Source organism: Leiobunum rupestre, chromosome 2, assembly GCF_980474605.1.
Source record: "Leiobunum rupestre chromosome 2, qqLeiRupe1.1.hap1, whole genome shotgun sequence".
NCBI lineage: Eukaryota > Metazoa > Arthropoda > Arachnida > Opiliones > Sclerosomatidae > Leiobunum > Leiobunum rupestre.
The window spans coordinates 13,739,162-13,762,528 of NC_143385.1; the positions used below are offsets into that span (position 1 = coordinate 13,739,162).

The 23,367-nt window shown below is 36.4% G+C and overlaps 2 protein-coding genes across 6 annotated transcripts; both read right to left on the reverse strand.

The window, feature by feature from the left end:
* Positions 1-1,629: 1,629 nt before the first annotated feature.
* Positions 1,630-20,844, reverse strand: LOC149956169 (uncharacterized). Of its 5 annotated transcripts, XR_016478463.1 has the most exons (5): positions 19,590-20,844; positions 19,401-19,534; positions 19,255-19,317; positions 17,166-18,374; positions 17,002-17,102 (listed from the first exon to the last, which is right to left on the reverse strand). XR_016478463.1 is itself a non-coding variant. In XM_090165405.1 (4 exons), the coding sequence occupies exon 4, from the start codon at positions 4,348-4,350 to the stop codon at positions 2,203-2,205; it is 2,148 nt and encodes a 715-aa protein (XP_090021531.1). In that variant the 5' UTR covers positions 4,351-4,369; positions 19,255-19,317; positions 19,401-19,534; positions 19,590-20,022; the 3' UTR covers positions 1,630-2,202. The 5 variants fall into 5 exon arrangements, 4 of the variants coding, with proteins under 4 accessions (XP_090021531.1, XP_090021528.1, XP_090021529.1 ...); XM_090165405.1 differs by lacking the exons at positions 17,002-17,102; positions 17,166-18,374 and adding an exon at positions 1,630-4,369 and having other exon boundaries at positions 19,590-20,022; XM_090165402.1 differs by lacking the exons at positions 17,002-17,102; positions 17,166-18,374; positions 19,255-19,317; positions 19,401-19,534; positions 19,590-20,844 and adding exons at positions 1,630-4,369; positions 19,015-19,206.
* LOC149956170 (uncharacterized) lies at positions 10,922-12,548 on the reverse strand. Its single transcript, XM_090165248.1, has 4 exons — positions 12,187-12,548; positions 12,067-12,115; positions 11,650-12,001; positions 10,922-11,575 (listed from the first exon to the last, which is right to left on the reverse strand). Exons 3-4 carry the CDS (start codon positions 11,905-11,907, stop codon positions 10,922-10,924), a joined length of 912 nt encoding a protein of 303 aa, XP_090021374.1. The 5' UTR covers positions 11,908-12,001; positions 12,067-12,115; positions 12,187-12,548.
* Positions 20,845-23,367: the final 2,523 nt, after the last annotated feature.

The following is a 23,367-nucleotide window of genomic DNA, read 5'->3' on the forward strand; positions in this document are numbered from 1 at the left end:
AAAACGTCTAGCCAATGAAAAACGTACACAAGAAAATCTATGACTTTTGACGGGTTGCATTCTCCTTTTATGGGGTGTTGTGTTTGTTGCTCCTAGGTTAGATGCTTTAGCACCTACTGCAGTCGGAAGGGGAAAAATCGGAAATTGTCTTCCCTCCTGCCCGTGAAACGTTCAGCATAAAGGTTCGTTCAATGAAATTTGTACACAACACTGCCTTAGCGTGTTTAAAGGCTAACTGCGTTCTCCTTGTGTTTGTTGCTCCTAGTTTAAACAAAGGGTTAAAAGGTATGAAAAACGAATGATATTTTTAGTGCTTACTGTACTAAAACGAGGCGGGTTGCAAAATAAACTGGAGCTTACAATAGAATTTAGTGGTTTATCGCAAGGTAAATCTGAGTGGGATAATATTAATTTCTGGTAACAGACACCTACTAAGCTAGTACTATATTACTATACTATCGAAAAGCAGTGAATTGGTCGTGGTAAATGTTTCCTGTTAAACTTAAATGATTAAAAATATAATTAATGTAGAAGCAGGCCTGACAAGAGACGGGGGGGGGGGGAGAAAGCCGGTACAAATAACCGGGGCCCGAGCATCCCGGGAGCCCGGGTTTGAGCTATCGAGGTATACTTTACCCGGGTTTCTCCACGAAATAGTATCGCAATCAGTCTTGGAAACAAGGAATTTTTTAAAACTAGTCCTTTGGATTAGTGACCCCTATTGTCTACAAAAATAAACTGGTCCTTAGGACCAGTGACCCTTACCATGTTTTTTTCTATTGGTCCCATTGTAAATTATTTTTCATGGAATGTGAAATGTGGATATGTCTAGACTCTAGAAACCATATAAATGTTTATAATTTGAGAAGGCGCGCATCGTGAATCGGGCCGCGTGGTGTTTTACTTCATTATTCATTGTAACTTAATACCACTGTCTACTAAAGGTTGCTGGTAACTTCTTAAGCCCTTCATCTTACAAGTTAGTCTAGACTCTCTAGTGTGACGTTTATTGTGTTAGAAAGAAAAAAGTCAGAGTAGAAATTGGAAGAAAGCTTGAATTTTTAAACTGCCTCAATGACCATAAAAAAAGTGAATTATTAAACTGGTCCTACGGACCAGTGACCCCCAGTATTTTAATTAAAAAACTGGTCCAAGCAATTAATAAACTGGTTTTGGACCAGTGGACGTGTGTTATTTCCAAGACTGATCGCAATCTCCAGTAGTAACGGCTTTCTAAGGGCCCGGAACTCGAATTTTACCGGAACCCGGGCTCGCTCTCGGCAGACCTGAGTAGAATCAAGGATTCTATATTTTTAGAAGTATAGGAAGTGACTAGGTTCCCCTGTATAAACGGCCTGGCGGGAAGAGCGTGGGGTTTTACAAAAGAGTGACGTAACTTTTACCGCTTTTACTCACCCCCAAGGCCAAATCGCTCAACGGCGAAATGGGCTTTGGCACCTTCACGGTAGCGATATTTGACCTTGGCTGGGTAATTTTTGGAAGGAGCTACTGCGCAGTCACGCGTTTTCTTCCCGGCGCGAAAGCGCCATCACTTCCTATCCTTCTAAAAATATAGAATCCTTGGTAGAATACGAAAATTCGGATAAAAATATTATCTTCAGGTTTTATTAGTAAAACAAAAACTTTGGTTTATTATAAATCTAAAAGAGTTACAACGATAATTTTCTCGTGCACAATTGTGTTAAAAGTTTATTACAAGACTCGGTCGCGGTTTCGGCTAACCTTCATGGTATGGACGATGAAATTAGCAGAGCATTAAAATATTTCAACTAGACACGTAATAGGCGCTTCAATAAAACAACTTTAAGGAAATCACCAAGAAGTAATATATCCGAGAGTCCGGAACTGCAAGTTATTATTATTTGGAGCTTGTTGAAATGATAGAAACTATTCACCTGCAAACCAAACGTTGCTTCTGTTAAGCCTTTATATGTTAAAAAAGCTACCTGGTTTAAAGGAAACACTTGTTGCATACCGTACAAGTGAAAAGTTTCCATTATTTCAACAAGCACTATATAAACAGTAACTTGCTGGTCCTGGCTCCCGGACAAATTACTTCTTGGCGATTTCCTTGAAGATGTTTTATTGAAGGGCCTATAGACGTAAGTTTATTTTTTAAAATAGTCGGTTCCTGTAAATTTGGGGGCCTTTCTTAATTTCCGACAGTACCGGAAGTAATAATTAACGGCGGTGTTTTTGGTCCTTAGGCGAATAATAAATATAATCACAATAATTATTATTGTTAACGCCATTGGCACTTTCCGACGTGTAAAAGATAATTTCGTTTTGGGTTAATCTTTCCAGCCGAATGGTACAATTCGAATTGATAGATGTATGACACCCGAAATTAATGTGGGGCAAAATGTCTTCGTCTGTTAACTTGGGTATTTCTACAACGCAACGTTTGTGAATCGATTCGTGAAGTTCAAACTCCCATCGCGACCTCAAGTGAACCAGGCATCGTCTGCAAAACAATGACCGCGAGAAAACACGAGTTCTGCCTTTATTGAGACCATGTCGCGAGTTTTTCATTTTACCGAAATGAGCTTTCAAGTGTGGTTTCAATATCTGATTGTAAGCCGCGCTAAGGTTGTAGCGTTGCGGCTGAAGAGGTTTTTCGCGTATAAAGTAGTTTCTAGCTTGGTTATGGAAGCGATTTGTGAGGGAATTCTCAGAATTACAAGCAAGACTTTTACTATTAGTTTTAGCGGGAGTTCTTTTATTGTCAACGCAGTAACCATCGACGCGAGTCAGTTCGTTGTTAGTTTTGAAATTTCCCATAACATCTTTTATGGTGATGTGCGTACGTTCGTGTTTTACCATACTATGAACGCTTGAAGTTGAATGAAAGCAAAATCTGCAGTAGACTCGCGTTCCTTTAAAATGGGGTTTTCGATAAATTAAATGTGTTTCGTGGCGGTTCATTTTTCCAACAGTAACATAGTCACCCTTTGTCAGATCTATTATTTCGCTGATCTTGCTTGAGTCTAGGTCGCTATAACTTTTTCGCGGAGTATCTAAATCCTCACTTTCGTCCCTGCTCTTATTTACTTGTAGTTCTGAAACTTCAACCTCGTCATTGTCAACGGTTGCTTGTTGTTCTAAATTGTATTTTGTTACGGTTGGAACTATTAGGAAATTGCGAGTGGTTGCGTCCCAGTCGGTGTCGGTGGTATCGGAGGTGGACCTTACAAACTCGGGGTTCACCTTATTCTTGGATTGATTTGCATCGTCAGTGTCGCTTGTTGAGTGAATATCTTCACTATCACTGCTTAAATCTATTACTTCATCGTACCCAGAAGGATTCATAACGTCATCGTTTTCAATTGAATCTGTTAAGTCGCGGCTATTGGTTGAATCTCTGACATCGTTACTCAAGGTTAAGTCTACCACCGCAATAAACCGCCGTGATTCCGCGTTGTGCTTTTGCTGCATGTTAAGAGGAAGACTGGTACCTGATGTTTGAGGCACGCATTCGAAACACTCGCACGAATGTTTAAGGAAGTGGCTTATGCGATGTTTCATCAAGTCGACACCTTTGTATTCGCACTCCGGACATTCGAAATTATTTCCCTGTGACTTATATTTGTCCTGGTGCCAGGAGTAATCTTCCTCGTCAAGCACTAGCTTTTTGGACGTACATGTGACCATTTGGTGCATAATTAACCGACTTCTGCAAGCAGCTATAAACCCACATTCTTTACATTTTAAAATAGCGTATTTGGTGGGTTTTGGTTCGCAGTCCCTGTTAACTTCATTACGTGTGTCAGCGGTAGACGAGGGACTTGGTTCAACGATTTTGGAGCTGGTCAGCCTTGGTTGACTAATTGAATGACTTGCTAAATTGTTCGAGTCATTGATATTTAAATTGGACCGAGTCCACGTACATGTTCTCTTATGGACTTTAAAAATGTATTTTTTCGTGGTTTTAAATTTACATCGATTGCATTTGAGTTGTTGTTTGTGCGAATGGGAAACAGTTTTGTGACCAATCAGTGTCAGTTTGTCGGTAGTTGTGAAAGTACACTTTTTACATTGATACTCTTTGGGAAGTATGCTCTCATGAAGGTGGTTCTCTGGTTTACCGTTCGAGTTGGACTTTGTTCTCAAGGGTGTAGTCATTGTGGTGTGTGCGCGTTTGTGGTTCATAAGAGCAGTCTTGAATTCGGTAGAAAAATCGCATATTTGGCATTTGAAGAGGTCCGCCTTGTAATGAATTACATCGTGCAATCGAAGAGTATGCTGCCATGCCGTTGAAAAATTGCATTTGCTGCATTGAAATTTGTTTGAGAATTGCGGTTTATCGTCGCCCAACTGCATCGTTTCCATATCCTCTTTAGCATTTCCTCTATATAGAAAATCAAAGATTAGAACCTCATTTTAGCCTTGGAAATCATAACCACTCTAATAGTACAGGAACTTTAGCCCAATATTTGATGGAATCCAGAAAAAATACAACACTCTAAGCGAGATAACATAACTCTTATAGTGAGATAACATGACTATTATAGCACGATAACATGACTATTATAGCACGATAACATGACTATTATAGCACGATAACATGACTATTATAGCACGATAACATGACTATTATAGCACGATAACATGACTATTATAGCACGATAACATGACTATTATAGCACGATAACATGACTGTTATAGCAAGGTAAAAAAGCTATTATAGCAAGTTCATGGCACCACCTTAGGCCTAAGTCATCAAGCGACTTTTGAAGGACCATTAAAAAAAATTATTTATCAGCCAGCTGTACACTCGTCTAAGGGTTTCTACCTCTCTTTATGAGTTCTACTTTACTCTACGCATAAGAGCTTTAAATAAATCAACTTTTATAAAATAGATGAAAAAATTACTATCAACCTTTCTAGTATGAGGAAATCTATTCTACGCTTTATTATCTGTGGATAATTTCAATGGAAATTTATATAAAATGTATATTTACCAAGTATAATAAGGAAAACTAAACTCATTATCGGTGGCGCTCTCGTTCTGAACCACCCATTTAAACTTTACTAAAGGATAATTTGGCGACAGTTCTACGTCTATAATTAAAATGTCTGTCGATTTTGGTTTTAGTACAAATAGCACCTAACATGACCAAACGAGTATGTAGCGAACATAGAAATCTCATAGGGAACTAGAATGCTGCCGCCTAAGGCCGAGCTTGACGCCAGTTCGCCTTGAACCTTCAGCCAATGAGAGGCCGTAGAGTGGTTCCGCCAAGGAGGATAATAATCCTGCTTGGATCCGCTACTATAGCGGGAGATAGGTGACGTCATTCTCTCTGGTGACATTAAATTCTTGGCAGAACCACTCTTTGAGCTCTGATTGGCTGAGATCTGGCTATCGTCTGCCACGGCGTTTGGCCCATTTGCCAGTTACACGGCAGCATTCTAGTTACCTATGAGATTTCTATGGTAGCGAAGCGTATATAGTCTTTTTCCAGGGCTGAGAATTATTCTACTCCATAAACTATTCGTTTGTTCCAGGATTTTAGGGATACTCTATTTACTCCTTCTGAAAAGGAGGTGTAAAGAGAGTAAATCGGATTTTGTAGTCTGCTATCCAGAATTTATCTGCTAAACAGCCTAACAGCATATGTAACATAATTACTCATAAGTATGCCACTAGCTCTATTACTTCACTAATGGTTTGTTTCACAGATATTGCGTCATCCGTACCCTACGTAATATTTGACGTCATCGAATCTCAAATGCTGATTATGCCATCGCTCAATTAGCTCTACTTCTGATAAACTGACGGCCATTATTTTAGCAAGGAGGCGAATTAGGAGGGATGAACGCGCCAGCATCCTTGTAAGAAGTTTAGCGCGAACTCGGCGGGAAAATTTCGGAAAAATGGCGGCAACACTTAGCATAGCGGCCGCAATCTTGCCGCCATTTTTCCGAAATTTCCCGCCGAGCGCGCGCTAAGCTTCTTACAAGGATGGAGGCGCGTTCAACCCTCCTACATCGCCTCCCTTCCTATCCTCCTTGATTTTAGTAAACCAACCGGTTTGAACAACCAAGGCTTAGGAGCTAAAATGAACTACAATATACTGTCAAGTGCTGTTAATGCAATTAATAAAGTTTTCGGAGACTCCGGTTCTAAAATAAATTTGCTATGTCAAATAAAGGAAGCAGGTTTATTGAAAAAAGAGTTGAAATTCAGGTTGAGCTTTTCTGGAGCATCTCCAAGTTTGCAGATTCTTTTGAGCCTAGGCCTAACACTTTAAGGCTTAGTAATTAAAAACGCTGGTGGAATATCCCACTTCGACGACTTGTTCCATTTTCGGAAAGTGATCACTGAACCGAACCGTATGGGTCATTTTCCCAAACCATTTTTTTTTCTAAACTACTCATTATTTAACTTCATCAACACAAACCGAGCGAGTTTATAAATTTCAATATAGCTACATCTTGGATTAAGAATTTGTGGGCTGACTAAAATTCCAATGCAAAAAATTTCTTCTCAATTTAGAGGTTGACCATTGGCTTAAATACATATGTTAGTGGTCAATAGTGTGACTCCCAAAATTACTAGGATGAATAAAAAGGTTAAAATCTAACGTAGTCCACCTTTTTACTGGTTCGTGGTGAAACAAACCGTTAGTGAAGATATTTGTATGGAATAAAGGTACAGTGGCATACTTATGAGTAATTATGTTACATATGCTAACAGGCCACAGCCAGCGATTTTATAAAATCATTTTTACCTCGACCATGGCCAACTTCGCGCGCTCACTACGCTCGTACCAGGCGGCCTACCCAAAGAATTTCAAATCCATGTATTGGCGCGAAATAAAAGTTTGGTTTTTAGTGTCTTCGACGGCCGTCGGTAGCGCTACTTCCGGACCTTAAAGTCGGCTAATTTTACGATATAAATAACATGGTTTTCTCTTGGAGGAATAAAACAAGTATACAGGAGTTGCGGAGAGCTGCGAAATCAGTTTCGTCAGTGACCGTGAACTCGCGCAAGACGGAGGGGTTCAAACGCGACTAGCGCCAACTGCATACGGAATTTGGCAGCTATTTATAGCATTGTTCTCGCGTCGTCTGGTTTGTTTTGAAACATTTCTAAATTCTTCGCGCCTTTTAGCAAAATGACTCGTATTTGTTGCTACATGGGCCAATAAAAGATTTCATCTAGGACATGACTCTCCTAAGCTTGTGCCTACAAAATATTCATCTACCTAGAAAAACGATCTTCTTATGTGAGAGGGGTAGGAAATGGGGCGTGAACAGGAATTTAGATCAAGTTTCCGGCAATCTTTTCCGGTTAACTGTAGCGCCATCTGTGGATAGTTGTTTGAAATGTTTTTTTCCAGTAATGGCGCTAACTTGACCGTTGAAAGTGTTCATTGTTTAGGTGATTTTCACTAGTATTTAAAATGGTTACTTGTAAGCATTGCGCATTTCCAAATTGCAATAGCGATAGTAGGTATTCTCATAAACCCCATATGAAAGGTGTCACGTTCATAGCGTTCCCAAAGTTTAAATCTAAGCCTACGTTATGTAAACAATGGGCGGAGTGGCTATCCAAATTTAAGCCTGGTTTTAATGTAAATTCGGTTAAATATCAAACTTACATCTGCTCTAAACACTTGAACGATGACTTTTTTCAAAGCCAAGAATGGTTAAAACCGAAAATTACAGCTCCAGGTATGTTTTTTCTTTACCAAGTAACAACCTAAGTTGTAGCTGCTTTATATAATGTGCTTCTCTAAGGTCCCATTCTGACAATTATGAAACCACAAGTGTCACTGCTGAAGCCACAAGAATCGCTCCTGGAAGCTTCAACTTCTACAATAAAGCCCTCGCTATCGAAGACTTCAGCTACTTCCATGATGACAGCCTCAACTTCTGCGCAAATTTTATCTTCTCCCGCAACTCCTGATTCTATTTCAAGCGAAGTTACTCATGTGACAACTGAAGGTCCCATTCTGACCATTGTGAAACCACAAGTTTCACTGTTGAAGACAACTAAGCCAAGAGAATTGCTCCTGGAAGCTTCAACTCCTACATTAAAACCTTCACTATTGAAGACTTCAGCTACTGCTATGACAACAGTCTCAACTTCTGTGAAAATGTTATCTACTCCCGCAACACCAGAATCTGTTTCAAGTGAAGTAACTGATGTGACAACTGAAGGTACTTTTTGGTATAATAATATAGAATCCACTCCAATCTTAAATGACCGTACAAACATGGCATCATTACCTCTTACAATCACACCAATTTTAACTTTGATGACCCCGGATATGCCACTTTCGAGCGTATTTAAAGCACAAGAAACACCAATTTCTGGTCTGTGCTAATTAAGCCAGTCATTCTTCAAGATAAATTGGAAATATCTAAATCACTCAGTACCGTGGTTGAAGAAACTAACAATATTATTACTGAAGCTACCGAATCTGCCATTGAAATAAATGGTAATGCTGAAAGGTCAGTTGAGAAAACTCATCAAACCAAAAGTCCAAATGCTTGGAATTTCTATTCGTCTCACAATAAAATCATGGATATGTTTTCTTCATATATTTTGCCGAGAGAGTGGGCAATTGCTGAATTTAAAGAGGGCTTAAGAGTTTCTAGAATCAACTATTCTACTGGAGGGGTTACAATTTCAGTTATTATAAGTCCCGAGTTAGATTTATCGCTACAAATATTAAATGAAACTGTCACAGACCATATTCTACTAACTAATCTAAAAAAAAACTATCTTGTCAAGAAGATTTCACAAAATTTTTGGAACAAGTCTCTTCCCTTCATATATGTGAAGGTAATATTGAAGATTTGTACATAGAAATTTTTAAGGAAAAAGTAGTGCCAAATGGCAAATTTTGCTGGATAACTACTAGTATCGCAAATGAAGAGATGTGGCAGTTGCATGAAGTTAAGAAGCTACGTCCGTGGCGAGATCTATAGAAGAAAAAAAGACAAACAGAAAAGCTCTTCTTTCAAAAGCCTCACCCAGTCGGAAATCATCCGACAACTGAAAAGTAGTAAATGCAAAGAAATTAAGCTAAAGAGAAAACTCATTAGACGGGAGAAAAAAATTAGTAAACTCATAATGAAGATTGGTCAGACGGTCAGTCCAAAGGGGGAAGAATGGTTAGGAGATGTACTCGGAAAAGGACTAGGTGGAGAAGTGTATTTCCCAAAACATTTTTTAAGAACTCAGTTAAAAATGAGTCGACTAGATAGTAAAAAGCAAAGGAGATGGCATCCACTAGTGGTACAGTGGTGCCTTTATATGTACCACAAATCACCAGGTTTGTACAAATCCCTAGAAACTTCAGGAATTCTGCATTTACCGAATTATAATACATTGCTACGCCACACAAGTGATGAAGGTCGAAAACCAAGTTTTCAACCCAGTATGTTTGTAAAACTTGCGGAAGAAATCAAGTTAAATACCCTTGAAAACCACCAGAAATACTTCTCTTTGCTCATAGATGAGATGAAAATCAAAGAGGATTTAATTTATAGCAAAAAAACTGGTGACTTAATTGGTTATACGAATGTCCGGGACCCATTTGATAAAATGGCAGAAGTTGAGAAAGAGCTATTTGACAACAAAGCTAAACCAATAGCAACTCATTGTTTAGTGTTTATGGTTCGAGGATGTACAACTAACATCAAATTTGCATTAGCTCATTTTCCAACAAATGCCTTATCAGCTGATGAACTCCATTTTTTGGTATGGCGGTGTATTGCTCTTTTGGAGCTAAAAGGCTTCAAAATGTTAACTGTCATTGGTGATGGGGCATCAACGAATAGAAAAGTCTTCACAAAGAACCACGGTGAACAAGAATTTTGCTATCGATGTATAAATATTCATGCGTTGGATGAAGAAAGATATTTATACTTCATCTTTGATCCTCCCCACCTAATAAAAACTACGCGAAACTGTCTGCTTAACAGTCGTGATGGTTGTCAGTTCAGATTAATGTTTAAAAATGGACAAAATTTAGTTTGGACAACCATCATCAACTTGTACATCCTTGAACGGGGAAGAGCAACTTTAAGAAAAGCGTACAAGTTAACTGATGACCATGTCTATCCCCAGATACAAGCAAAAATGAAAGTAAAATTGGCAACCCAGGTCCTCAGTGGTTCTGTTGCGAATGCTATTGAAGAGGAATTTGGAGAGTCAGTCTCTGAAACCACACTTTTCTTAAGAACTTTCAATAGGTGGTTTGATTGTTTGAACGTCAGCAACCTTAAGGAAGGATACCATAGCAGAAATACATGGCTGAACCCTTATACAACTCCGAATGACAGAAGATTAAAGGTAAATCTAATAATAGAAAAATTATATCCAATTACATGTGATTAATTTTTTGATTTCTTACAGTGGCTAAAAGATGAATTTTTAAAATACTTAAATGATTGGGAAGTTGATATACGCCAAAGATTAAACACTAATGGTGAACTTTACAAGAGCGAAGAACAAAAAAAGATGCTACTAAGTTCGGAAACTCTTCAAGGGCTGAAACTAACTAGTAAAAATGTTTAACTTTACGGAATTAAGCTTCCTGATTATTAATATTTTTTTTATAGCCAAGGCCATGGTAGAAGTAATTCCATTCTTGCTGTCCAAGGGTGCAAAGTTTGTCTTGTCCGCAAACTTTAACCAGGACCCATTGGAGAATGAATTCAGCAGACATAGACAGGCTTGTGGTTCTGGACAGCATCCTACATACCAACAATTGTGCAATAATGGTCCAAAATTAAGAGCAATAAAGAAAGGCAACATTAATATTAAAGCAATTGGAAGAAATTGCCGCTAAAAATAAATGCAAAAATTTTAAATAATGAATCCATTTATTAAAAATTGGTTTTTTAAAATGAAAGACTTGACTATTTTTTAACTTCCTTTTTATGCAACACAGTTGCTTATTTCACTTAGTTGTTTTCTTAGAGCTTTCTTGGCCTTTGATTTATTGTTTTTCAAGCGTTGTTCTTCTTTTAAAGCATCTTTTTCATTTCTAAAATGGCCATTAGCTACTGTATTAATGAATTGATTGATCAGTTTGGAAAACAATCTAATTCTTCCTTCATTTGTGATATTACAAGAATCGCAAACTTGTTTCCAATAAATTTGAATTTTAGGGTCATTAAAGATTGCACTGTTGACTTTGGCTTTTCTGTCTAGTTCTTGCTTTTTAGTTTGACAAAATGATTCACAAATTATACCATAAATATTATTAAAGAAATTGTAGGTTTCCTTAGTGGAATATATTAGGGCTCCACGGTCTTGCATTGCGGTCCAGTTTTTAATAGGAATATCAACACATTTTTCATCGTCCTTATCACAGGTCATTTGTTTCACAATTAAAGCGCCTTCCGGTGACTTTTGAAGTGTCCTTAGAAGGGTTCCCACTACATAAAAAAGGGCACCTTCATATGTTCCTTTTTGATTTGGTGGTACTGGTGTAGCTGACTCTTTGCTGTACCTTAAACTCCTTTCAAAAATGTGTAGAAGCAAGAAATGGACCGCCCTTGTTTTTAGGAACTTTGATATTGGTGGTTCCTGTTGGTAGTAAAATTAAAAAATTAAGTTTATCTTAATCTGTACTGGTGTATTTAAAGATAACCTTAACTTACAGTTATATGTGACATTGTGGCTATAATAATATTCAAGTAGCTTTCATTTGATTTAATGCTTTCTGTAACAGCAACGTATTTTTCTTCAGGTGTCTTTGTTAAAGCTTCTTTTAAGATATTTTTTAAACATGCAATAGTTTTGTTATTGTTTAATAGCAATGCCCAATTCATCACCATTGCATTAGATTCGGGGAGATCCATTTCATTTAAAGCTGTTGTTATTGCACCAATAGCGAAATTAAAAACGCAAGAAAACATTCTATCATAGTTCTCTACATCCACAATTTTATCTCATTTAGCTTTTTTTCCTATCCGTTCTTTCTTTGTCTTTTTCTTGGGTGGAGTATTTTCACTAAGAAAAGTTAAATATAAAGAAACGTGGATCACCAGATTAATAGTCCATGTTAACATACGTACCACTTTACAATTGGCTCACGTGCATCCAAAATATGATCAGAATCTGAATCTAAAACAAAATAAATTTGTTTTGTTTAGCAAGTCAATTGGAATAAAAGGAACAATTTTATTAGTACTCACCAGATAAAATAACAAGAGGGGGAGGTTCAATTCCTAGAGTCATATAAGTGTTGAGTCTAAACATTTTGATTTCCCACAGCTACATTCCACCAAAGGCTAAGGCTTGGGATTCCACGTGTTTTCAAATATCAAAAAATCCTCCCCCCCCCCTTTCCGAAAGTAGTCACGTGATTTGATCTAAAAGGAGACGTACTTCCGTTTTGGTTTAATGGAACCGATAGATGACGCCACGAGTACCCGTTTTTCTAATTGAACGCTTTTTCATGAGAAGTCATGTCTTAGATGAAATCTTTTATTGGCCCATGGTTGCTATAACAAATGTCGTAGCGATACAAGAGCTCGGAGAAAACCACATATGACAAATGTTAAGTTCTATGCTTTACCAAAAAAAAGTAACAATCAATTTAAATTGCAAAGATGGATTCAATCTATTAATAGGGAAACAATAACTGAAAATACTGTCAAACGACACCATTATGTCTGTTACCTACATTTTTTAAATGGTAAAGGACCAAGTGATGAATGCCCAGATCCCATTCAAGATGTGAGTTTTTTAATTTAAAATAATCTATATGTATTTCTGATATCCACTGTTTTCTAGTATACTTACCATCCAGAATTGAATCCAGTTTCTCCAAAAGTATTACACATTAACAGGTCTCGAACTACTTACTCTAAAGAACAAAATGAAAATGAACAGTGTGTCATCTCACTCAATCCCATTTGTGAACCACTTAATGACGAAACATTTAGCTCTGGAAATATTACACATATTATTCATGTAAGTATACTTTTATATACTTTTTACAATATTATAATTATTAAACCCCTCATAAGAGAAACCTTTCTTGGTTGGTTTAATTGCAGGAGGAGAAATATAATAATGGTATTCAAGAAAATTTAATTCCCCTCGACCAAAATGAAACTCTGGAAATACCTTTTGAGAATATTCTCAATCATGCTTTGGATTATAACAAAAACTACACTGAAACTTTCCATTGGTCTATTTTGGTAGATGAAAATTTGACTTTCTTACAAAAAGAAAGTGAATTTGAGACAAAGCTAGTAAAAATTTTACAATCGAAAGCAGTGAAGTTTTTTGTCTTTAACTTTGAAGTTAATTTGAATTTAAGTTTCTCTCATGTAAAGAATTTCACTGATGTTCTTGAATGTTTGAGTCATTTTGAAAAGTTTAATGTTTGTTGGGGTGTTAAAGAAGAAGACATGAAGCATGTAAAGCATTCTGCAGCATTTTACTGCAGGAATTCCGACAGTCTTCGATCTAGAAAGTGTGAGCGATTTTTCAAGTGGTCTAAAAAGAAGTGTAAATGCTGCTCTGCGTTCCATCAAACTCTTAAGAAAAAAATAAAGGGTAGGAAAAATGGAATTAACATTAATAAATCCAAGTTCAAGTATTTAAATGAAGATCAAACCAGACTGAAATTTGCAGCTCTCAAGAAAAAGAATTCTGCTCTGAAGAGAAAATCGATACAATTGCAAAGAAAAGTGCAGAAGTTTATTTTTAAAAATGCTTGGTGATGAGTTGAAAAAAGCTGTAGATAATGATAAAACCATTAACCCAGATTCTTTTCGAAAATTTATTCTCAATGAACAACTTCGACTAACTAAAAGTAATGGAAATCGTCCTCAAAAGTGGCATCCAGCCATTGTTAAATGGGCTCTTTACCTTAAGAGCAAATCCGCAAGCACGTACGAAAATTTACGAAAAGTGTTTTCCTTACCATCACGGAGGACTTTATATGACTACTCCAAACATTTACGATCTGAAAGTGGATTTTCTGAGAAAACATTGATAGAGATGAGAAGGGAAGCAAATATTGATCAGGCACAAGACCATGAAAAGTACATTTCGATCATTGTTGACGAAATAACTGTACAGCAGGATATAGTATCAAACCCAAGTACCGGTGACATAGTAGGATTTGTTGAACTCAATGAAGCCAATAATGCTTTAAAAGATCTGGAAGGTTCTTTAAAAGGGGACAATATTGAAGACATGCCACTAGCTTCTCATATTTTACAGTTAATGGTAAGGGGGCTGACAACAAGCTTCAAATATCCCTATGCTTTCTTCCCTTGCCACAAAATGACTGCCGAAGAACTTGCAAGCATCATATTGGAAGCGATTGAAAATTTGCAAATGGCAGGCTTCAAAGTTTTAGTAATTGTGTGTGACAAGGCAGGGGTCAATCAGAAGCTAATGAAGATGTTTGCTGGTAGAGAGCCGGATAGTGTTGAAGCTGGGGTTCCATATAAGACCAAAAATATTTTTAGTAAAGGAAACCCCATCTATTTTATATCAGACCCTTCACATCTTATGAAAACTGGACGTAATAATGTTGAGAATAGTGGTAATGAGAAAAATACAAGACTCCTGATGAAAAATGGAAAGCATATATTATGGGATCACTTTCGGCTAACTTTTGAAAAAGATTCGGAGTCTAACCTGAGGCTTGCGCATAAATTAAAATGGGACCACATACATGTAAATTCATTTTCTCGAATGAAAGTAAACTATGCAGTACAGGTATAAGTGAAGTTTGTGTAAACATATTTCGTTATTTTAAGATTTTGTAATGCAGGTGTTGAGTTCCAGCGTTGCAAATGCCATGAGCAGTTTACTAGGAGAGGCGGCATCCGAGACGGTCACATTCATTCAAATGTTTAATCGTTTCTTTGACCTAATGAATACAAGAAACTTGACAGAGGGGAAATATAAGCAAAACTGCGATTTGAATCCTTACCGAAATGTTGACGACTGGCGTTTAAAAGTAAAATTTTTAATTTTTTCTATTGTTAATCGTATTTATGTATTTTTATTTTGTTAGTGGCTTCGAGAAGAATTTCTGGGGTATCTTGAGGGATGGGAAAAAGAAGTTGAAGATATGGAAGTGGAAGAGGGGTTTGATAAAGGCAAAATGTTACTAAGCAAAGAAACCCGAGATGGTTTTAAAATAACCAGTAGGTGCTTGTATTAAAAATATATTACCATTTTGATGGCTTGGTTTAATAAAGTCGTAACTCTCATTACGATTACATTAGAGTTACTACTTTATTAAACCTTGGAGGGTTGTTGCTCCTAGATTAAACCAAGCCAACGATTTATTGAATACGGTTAATTTTTTACTTTTCTCTTCTAGCTCTTTCTGTTATAGAAATTGTACCATTTCTTCTACAAAAGGGTGCCAATTTTGTTTTCACTGAAAGATTTTCTCAAGATCCACTTGAAAGATATTTTGGTAAGCATAGGGCAGCAACGGGATCCAATGACAATCCAACAGTTTTCCATTATAAACAAAATGTGTGCAAACTCAAATCAGTGGGAAAATTAGTATTTAACTCGATTAAAGGCAATACAGTTGCAAAATCAAAACAAGATAAAATTCAAAATCGACGCAGGCTGCTTCCTCTTTAAATCAATGACATCAAGCCATCAGCAAATGGTTTCTTTATGGTTTTTATTAAAACATTTCAGTTTTGATCAAGTGTCATTTAAAATATCACAAGTTTTTTAAGATTCTGGGAAGTAACATATGTTTTTAGGATAATAGCAAATATCACACATAAGCCTTAAATTAAATTAAATATCACAGTTTCTTAAGAATTTAAAAAAAATATATACAGGTACACATGTTGTCACGTACTTCAATTTGAATAAATAAAACCTTTTTTAGTGATACGTTTCCTTTTTGATTTTGGTTCATCTTTCTTGCATTTTTTACACGCTTTTGTACTTTTGAGGCACTTTCGTAGACTAGTTGAAGATAATTGGGATTTTTTTGCAGTTTGATATTTTATTTTTAACCAGTTAACATAACCAGCTGTTAAAACATGAGCAAAAATTGTGCATGCTACTATTAATACTTTCTCCCTGCTTTCTAAGTTGTCACCTCCCCAAGATTTCACCCACAAATCATTAACAGTTTTATTATTTTGTAGTGCATTGAGTACTTTCTGAACTCTTTCACGCTCAAACATCGAACATTCTCCATCATAATATTTTTTTGCAACATTGTTTATTTCCCAAAATAGAAAAAATCCTGGTTCACTTAAGAAAACTAGCCTTTTTCTGTTCTGCATGTTTGTCCAATTCTGATAGTTTTTAATTTCACCTAAACAGTCCTTTTTTATAACACAGCTGCTTATTAGTCCATCACATATTTTCCCATAGCGCTTTGTTAATTGATGAATTATGTAACCACCAATATGGTGAACTTGGTTTCTTTCTTTAGCAACTTCAGCTTCTTTTGTCATTAATTTGGGAGGTTTAGTAGTAGTGAGCGTAGATGTTTTGGGATTTTTGTTACATAAATCTGAAACCATTCTGATCAAACCTTCATCAAAAAACACTGACATATTTGATATTTCTCTTTTTCATTTAATATTAAAAATTCCTAAATTAAACAATTTAAAAAATTAGTGGAAATATAACATTAGTGATGAAAATTTGTTCCTTTGTTTATACCTGAATGCTTAGGAAAGAATCTGAAAGTGACTCCACAAAGTTGTGATTCAACATCAAATCTAATACACAAGTCATGTAACTTGTACAATCTTTAACATTCTTCTGATGAAACATCTTCAGATACTCCAAACATTTTGAACTGAATTGAATTTTTGTTTTGTCCTCCAATATTTTTCCTACACATTGCTAAAAAATACAATTATGACATTAAACAAAATAATTTAAAAAACCTAAAAAACAGTACAACACTATACTTTAAATTGAGGACTTGACGCTAATAAAACAACTGAATTCATCTTTTTCTTTGCTTTTTCAAATAGCGTATCAAAATTTTCAAGGAAGAAAGATTCTGGAACAACTTGGTCTGAGACTGATTTAGGTTGTTCATTTTTCTTGGGCTTTACAATCAATATTGTGGATTGAATACATCCTTTAAAAAACGAAATAAATAAATCTAAAGAATATAAATTTATAAAATGAATTAAATACTTACCTATTTTGGAATAGTTATGCTCCTTTATAATTGAGTATTTCATTATTATCGAGACTTCCGTGCGAAACCAGACGACGCGAAAACAATGCTATAAATAGCTGCCAAATTCCATATGCAGTTGGCGCTAGTCGCGTTTGAACCCCTCCGTCTTGCGCGAGTTCACGGTCACTGATGAAACTGATTTCGCAGCTCTCTGCAACTCCTGTATACTTGTTTTATTCCTCCAAGGTTTTCTATGGCGCGAAACTTGACCATAATGAATACATAGTACTGGAAATGGGGATGCACCGATATATCGGTAACCGATATATCGGCTAATTTTTCAAATATCGGTATCGGCCAATATCGGCTTAAGCGAGGCCGATATTAGCCGATACTTCTGGTATTAGAAAAATATTTTCAGGAAAAACTTTAAAAAAAGGCGATACTCAACTAACTAATTAATGGAAAACATTTATAGCCACAACCTTACATTTCCTTTTAAAAAGGCCAGTTCTTCCACAACACTCGGCTTTAGTCTATTTCTTATCTTAAAAAGTAAAAACGACCTTTGATTCCTTCGGTGCATGATCTCACGTTAGATCATACCATTTTTTTGACAGGGGGTTAAGAGTGTAAACAAATAAAACAATCTAGTGTTTCTTTTTGATCGCTGTTGTAGGAAATAATTATTCGCGTCCAAAACGGTCAGGAATCATAAGTGGTTTTTTTTACGAGAGTAAACAAAAAAGCATAATATTGTGATAGGTAACTTTGTTAATATCGGCCGATATATCGGCTGTACCCATATCGGTGCATCCCTAACTGGAAATTATTTAAATATCAGAAAATTGTATTTATTTTATACTTAGGTTATAACTTAAAAGTTCAATTTCCATAAATAACCCCTCAAATACTTCATTACTTAGGTAATTTTTAAATAGTTTGTATGAATAGTTAAGCCTTGTTGGATTTTAGATTTGTTGTCTTTTAAAACAATTTTCGCGGCGGGAAATTCTTGATAATTACTTAATGCTGAAGGATATTAGATTTATGTAAAAAGATATTTAATTCATTTTTCAATTATTATTTAAAGTTGTTACATATCAATAATTTTTGTATAAATTGCCCAAAAATGCCTTTGAGTTGCGTTCCCTATCTGTAAAAGGCAAAACACCTGGAGTTTCTTTCCACGAGTTTCCTTCTGATGGGGCGTTGAGAGGCATGTGGCTAGAAAATATATCTTGGGATAATTTTCAAATAAATGACAGATCAGAATTGAGCGTTGTATGTAGTTTACATTTTTGTGAAACAGATTACCGTAAAGGTCTTAAATTACGAACGCTGGAAAAAACGGCAATACCTACGGTATTCCCACAGTTGTAGCCAACCTGGTCTGTGGCAGTCATATTGCTAGTAGGCCAAACAGGCAAACCCTTATCTTATTAGGCCTAACTCCCAAGGGTGCAGGTGGTGGCACCAGTGTGGGAGTTGGTATAAAATGAGGTAGCAGAGGGAGAGATAGGGCTTTTAAGAGCATAGAGGCAGAGCTGTAGAGTCAGTGGTTAGTAGCAGTCAGAAACTACTATGGGAGTGGTTAACTCCCAGCTAGCATGCTAGTCAGTTGTAGTTTTCCCCCAGTGGCTGCCAGGTTGCATTCTCTTCCCTTGGTGGGAATATCTAAGAAATATTAGTATCTTATTATAATAGGATAGTTATTGTATAGTTCGCTCTAAGGCCTCCGAAGGCACGTTACCCAACCTTCTAGAGTAGAGCGGCTATACAGTATCCAACTTATATGATACCAAATGTGTTGAGTACAGAGCCTGACACGCAACGAACCACTTTAAAATTGGCAAGTTTGGCTTACGTAGATGGTTTTGTGGTACAGAAAATGGAGCAAGCTGAATTTTGTAGTTTGTGTCTCGAGTGCATTTCAGGACCCTTCTCAAATTCAACACTTTTAGACTTCATTAAAACATCCGACAGAGGAGGTATAAGTTACCCAAATAAGGATTTTGTAATGTTTCATTGAGGCAGCACTTCCTTATTTTCGAGAATCACCTAGAAATTAGCGAAAATATTGAATCTCCATGTTGCCGAAACTTACCAGGTGTCCAATTTTGCATTGCAATTTTAATCTCCCTCATGCCTCGATATCTGCCAAATTTATCTGTGACAAAAAAATACCACCCGTAGTTGATAACATAACTAGGACAATTTGATTTGAGAAAGTAAAGGAACTAGTTTACAAACCTCAATCGAGAAAACTTCTGAAAATGTAAAGGTCTTTAATTTTCATTATGGATTTTCATACTTTGATCACCATACACCAGTGATACTTCATTGTTTTCCAGGATTCTTTCATATCTACCAGTGTTCATTCATATCTAGGAGTATTCATATAATCATATTTACCAGCATTCATTCTACCAGTATTCATACTTTTTTACCAATGTTCATTCATGTTTTCGTTCATTATTACTATTATTCCAACTATATGTCTCTAAAATTTAATGAAAAAATGCAATTATTAATTTTAACGTCAAACAAATTATTTCATAAAAATATTAAAAGTATTTTTTATGCTCATTCACTAAAATTTTAGTTGCATCACTTTAAATAGCAGTTTAATTGTTTATCTACTTGCCATCAAATAGTTTAAAATCCAAACCAAAACGTTTGATGAAAAATTCCACATGTCGGTTAGTTTACATTCCATTCTAAACATGTGATTTTCACTGGCGCCTGAGCGGTGGAACTTTTGGAAATAGTCGATCTCGGCGGGAAAAATGAATTAGAAAATTTTGAAAAGTGTTGTAAATCATGGAAAAAGGTTTATTCTACCTCTGACATCGACGAATATATCGAATAGTTTTCAATAAATTACTTAAAGGGATCCCTCACAACAGGGGAAGGCATAGGGGTCACAAAAAACTGGTTTTGAAGCACACTGCAAGTCTGGATTTTATGGTACCCCTATGCCTCCCCCTGTTGTGAGTGATGGATCCCTTTAAAAGAACGAAAAACCATAATCGTTCCATTCGATTCTATGCTAATAGTTAGGTCCGGAGGTGGCTCCAGCGCCTCCGTAGCGGCCAAGAACGAATTTCGCTATTTTTGATCTTTTGGGTAGGCCGCCTGGTGCGAGCGTAGTGAGCGCGCGAAGTTGGCCATGCCTCGACTCAAACTATTAGCCAGTGGCGCCACCACAGAATCGAAGTAAAATGACGTCATGGGGTTACTCTTCTTACCCTACTCCGAAATCCCAGAACAAGCGAAAAGAAACCACCGTGGCACCTACTCTAACATAATAACTTTTCGAGTTATTAGCCCTTTAATCTGGTCTCTGGTACAATAATATTTTCATCACAACCTACCGGATTTTGTCTAAAATCACTCGACTTGGTTTTGGTCAAATTAGGTGGGCACAAAGCTATTTAGTCCTAAAATGTGACGGGAAACACGTTTCTAATTGAAACAAACTTTGTATCTTTAATGGGTCTCGATAAATTTTTTAATGACCTTGAAGACTTGGTTCAAAGTCACGTAAATTTCCGTTGTCAAGTGTCCCGCGGCACGTTCTACGCATCCTGAAACTTTCAAATTCCTAGCTAAGACGCATTTGAGTTATTGGGATAATTGGCCCTGTATTTTGATATGCGTAAAAATTGTTCACTTTTACACCTGTAAATATGATTTTACTTGGCAGGGTTTCGAAAGTTTAGATTTTTTTATAGAAAACTTACTATGACTTCGCTGATGGTAAATTATTGAAAATGGGTTTTTCGAGTAGGCTTGGCGATTGTTAATGTTTCAAACAAAGATCAGCAACATTAGGTTTTACCTTAATCCCACTTCTCTCCGCCATTTTTTGTTCATTTTAAATCTGTTTTAATGGGGTTTTTTTTGGCAGACCAAGTGAAAGCAGGCTTTAACTGATTTTTAAGAATATAATTTCACTAATGTGCTAGATACTCTCGACATCGTTGTTCAAACTTCTAAAGCAACCTACTTGACTTCTATTAAATATGAATAAATTATTCTGGACATTTATTAGACCTAAATTTATAGTTTTACATGTGTATAGAATGAAAAGAAAAAAGATTTTCCAAAGCAACATCAAGGTGGACCATCGTTCCTGTATAAATACCTAAAAGTAACAAACACACTAAAGAAATGATGGATCTGACGTTATCAATACAAGTAGTTTGTAAAGTGAAGGAAATGTTCCCACCTATTCTGCTGATTTAACCAATAGGAAAAATATAGCAGAAACACCGGGCTTTCCCTGAAAGAGAACAGCTTATTAGGACCAGGGAGATAAACTCCAAATTCAGTAATTTTTCTGATTTTTGGAAAACAAATGGTACAACATTGCTAATCTAATTTTTAATTAAAATTTTGGAATACCAATTTTTCAAATGTTACTCATCTAAAGCTTTTTTATCAGGAGTATAGACATTTTCAGGATTTGGGTAATGCGCCCTAATTTTATTTACCACACAAGACAGAATAACCGCTTATTTTGGTGACCTAGTTTCAGGGCCGTGCCTAGGGGGTGGAGAGCTGGGCAATCGCCCAGAGCCTCTAAAATTTTACCATAGGGATATATATACCGGCCGCTACAATCAGTTTCGCCCATGCATTTCACCCGGGGCCGCGAGACCTCTAAGCACGGCCCTGCCTAGTTTGCCCCATTGCCAATGGGTGTATTGGCGGCATAGCATTACCTTTTATTTTGAATCTAAATCTACTAAAACCAAGGCCTTATGAATTGCCACCTCCACTCTCTAGCAACTTATCGTAGGAATCATAAGGCCAATATCATGGACCTTAATTGAGCAAATTTAGGTCTTCCATCCATCCATAATAGCTGCTAGCGGAGTAATACCTTATGGAACCTCAGACCATCAATCAATCTATTGTGTGCGTAAATTGTGTATCACTAAACAACCAACAAAATTTGTTAAGACAAGACTCTTCTCTGCACTAAATTCAATCAAATTTATCACGACTCTACAATGTAGTTTATAGCTCCAAATCGCGCTGTTGGAATCATCATCGCGCCATCACTGAAGCATTATGACCTCACTTCTATTACGAGTAACAAAAGTTGGTTCATTGTTCCTCTTAAGAATATGAAGTTTTGTACTAACCACATATTCCATTAGTTTAACACCACGATCGTTGCAGTCACTGCTGCCCCAGATAACATGGTGAGCTTTCGCATCACAACCTATAATGAGTTTCTTTCCCGACCTCTCACAGTGGTTTACCAGATTGGTTACCTCCTGTGATGGTGGGGGCAGAGCATCATCATAAGGAAAGTAAGCAGAAGCCAGCGTCAATTCATCATTCCCACCAGCGATAGGGGAAATGATTTTAACCACGGCAGTGTCCCTAGAGAGATAGATTGAAAGCGGAAGGGCATGTTCGTTGTTAGATGAAGCTGAGAAGTACCAATTAACAAACTGCTTTATTAGGAGGTATTTGGATGAAGGGTTATTTAGGAGAGTGGAAATTGAAAGAAAGGCAGCCAAAAATTCAATTAAGCCTGTTGTCCAGGCATTTCCCCTCGTAACCCCAAATCTGGCCCTAGAAAAAGAAGAAAAAGTTGTCAACCACATAGAAGCGTACATTGCTCATCAATTAGTTTTAATTTATGGAAATTGTGCTAGCTTCTTTATTAAAAACACACTGAATCTAAGATGCACATCTTCGGTAAACTATCAAGAATGGAGTAATGAACCAAGTCGCGGAGGCTTAATTTTTCTTAAATCTACTGGCTTTGATTTTGTGAAAAAAATAATGATTTAGGAAAAGTTCATTATAAGAGAGAAAAATTAGACAAGAAAGAGAGAGTAAAGCTAGCTTTAAAAGAATTTGAAAATAACACTGAAATTCAAAAACTCTGGTCTGGATTATGGGGTGATGGAGAGAAGCGTGACACCGCTCTTAAAAGAGCTTTTCAAATTTATTTAAATTGTTTAGGTAAGGGCTATGCAAATAAAGCTAAACTAGGTGTACAAATAGCTAGAAAATTAACGTTAAAGAGTAATAGTCTTAGCAAAGAAATGAAAAACCAAAAACCTAATTGTACCAAGTGTCACATTAAACCTGAAAAACCAAAAAAAAGTTCCTAAATTATGTAAAGCCCCTAAAGTTTTTTTTTACATAATTGTGATATTTTACAAGACAAGATAAAGTCTACTATATAGTG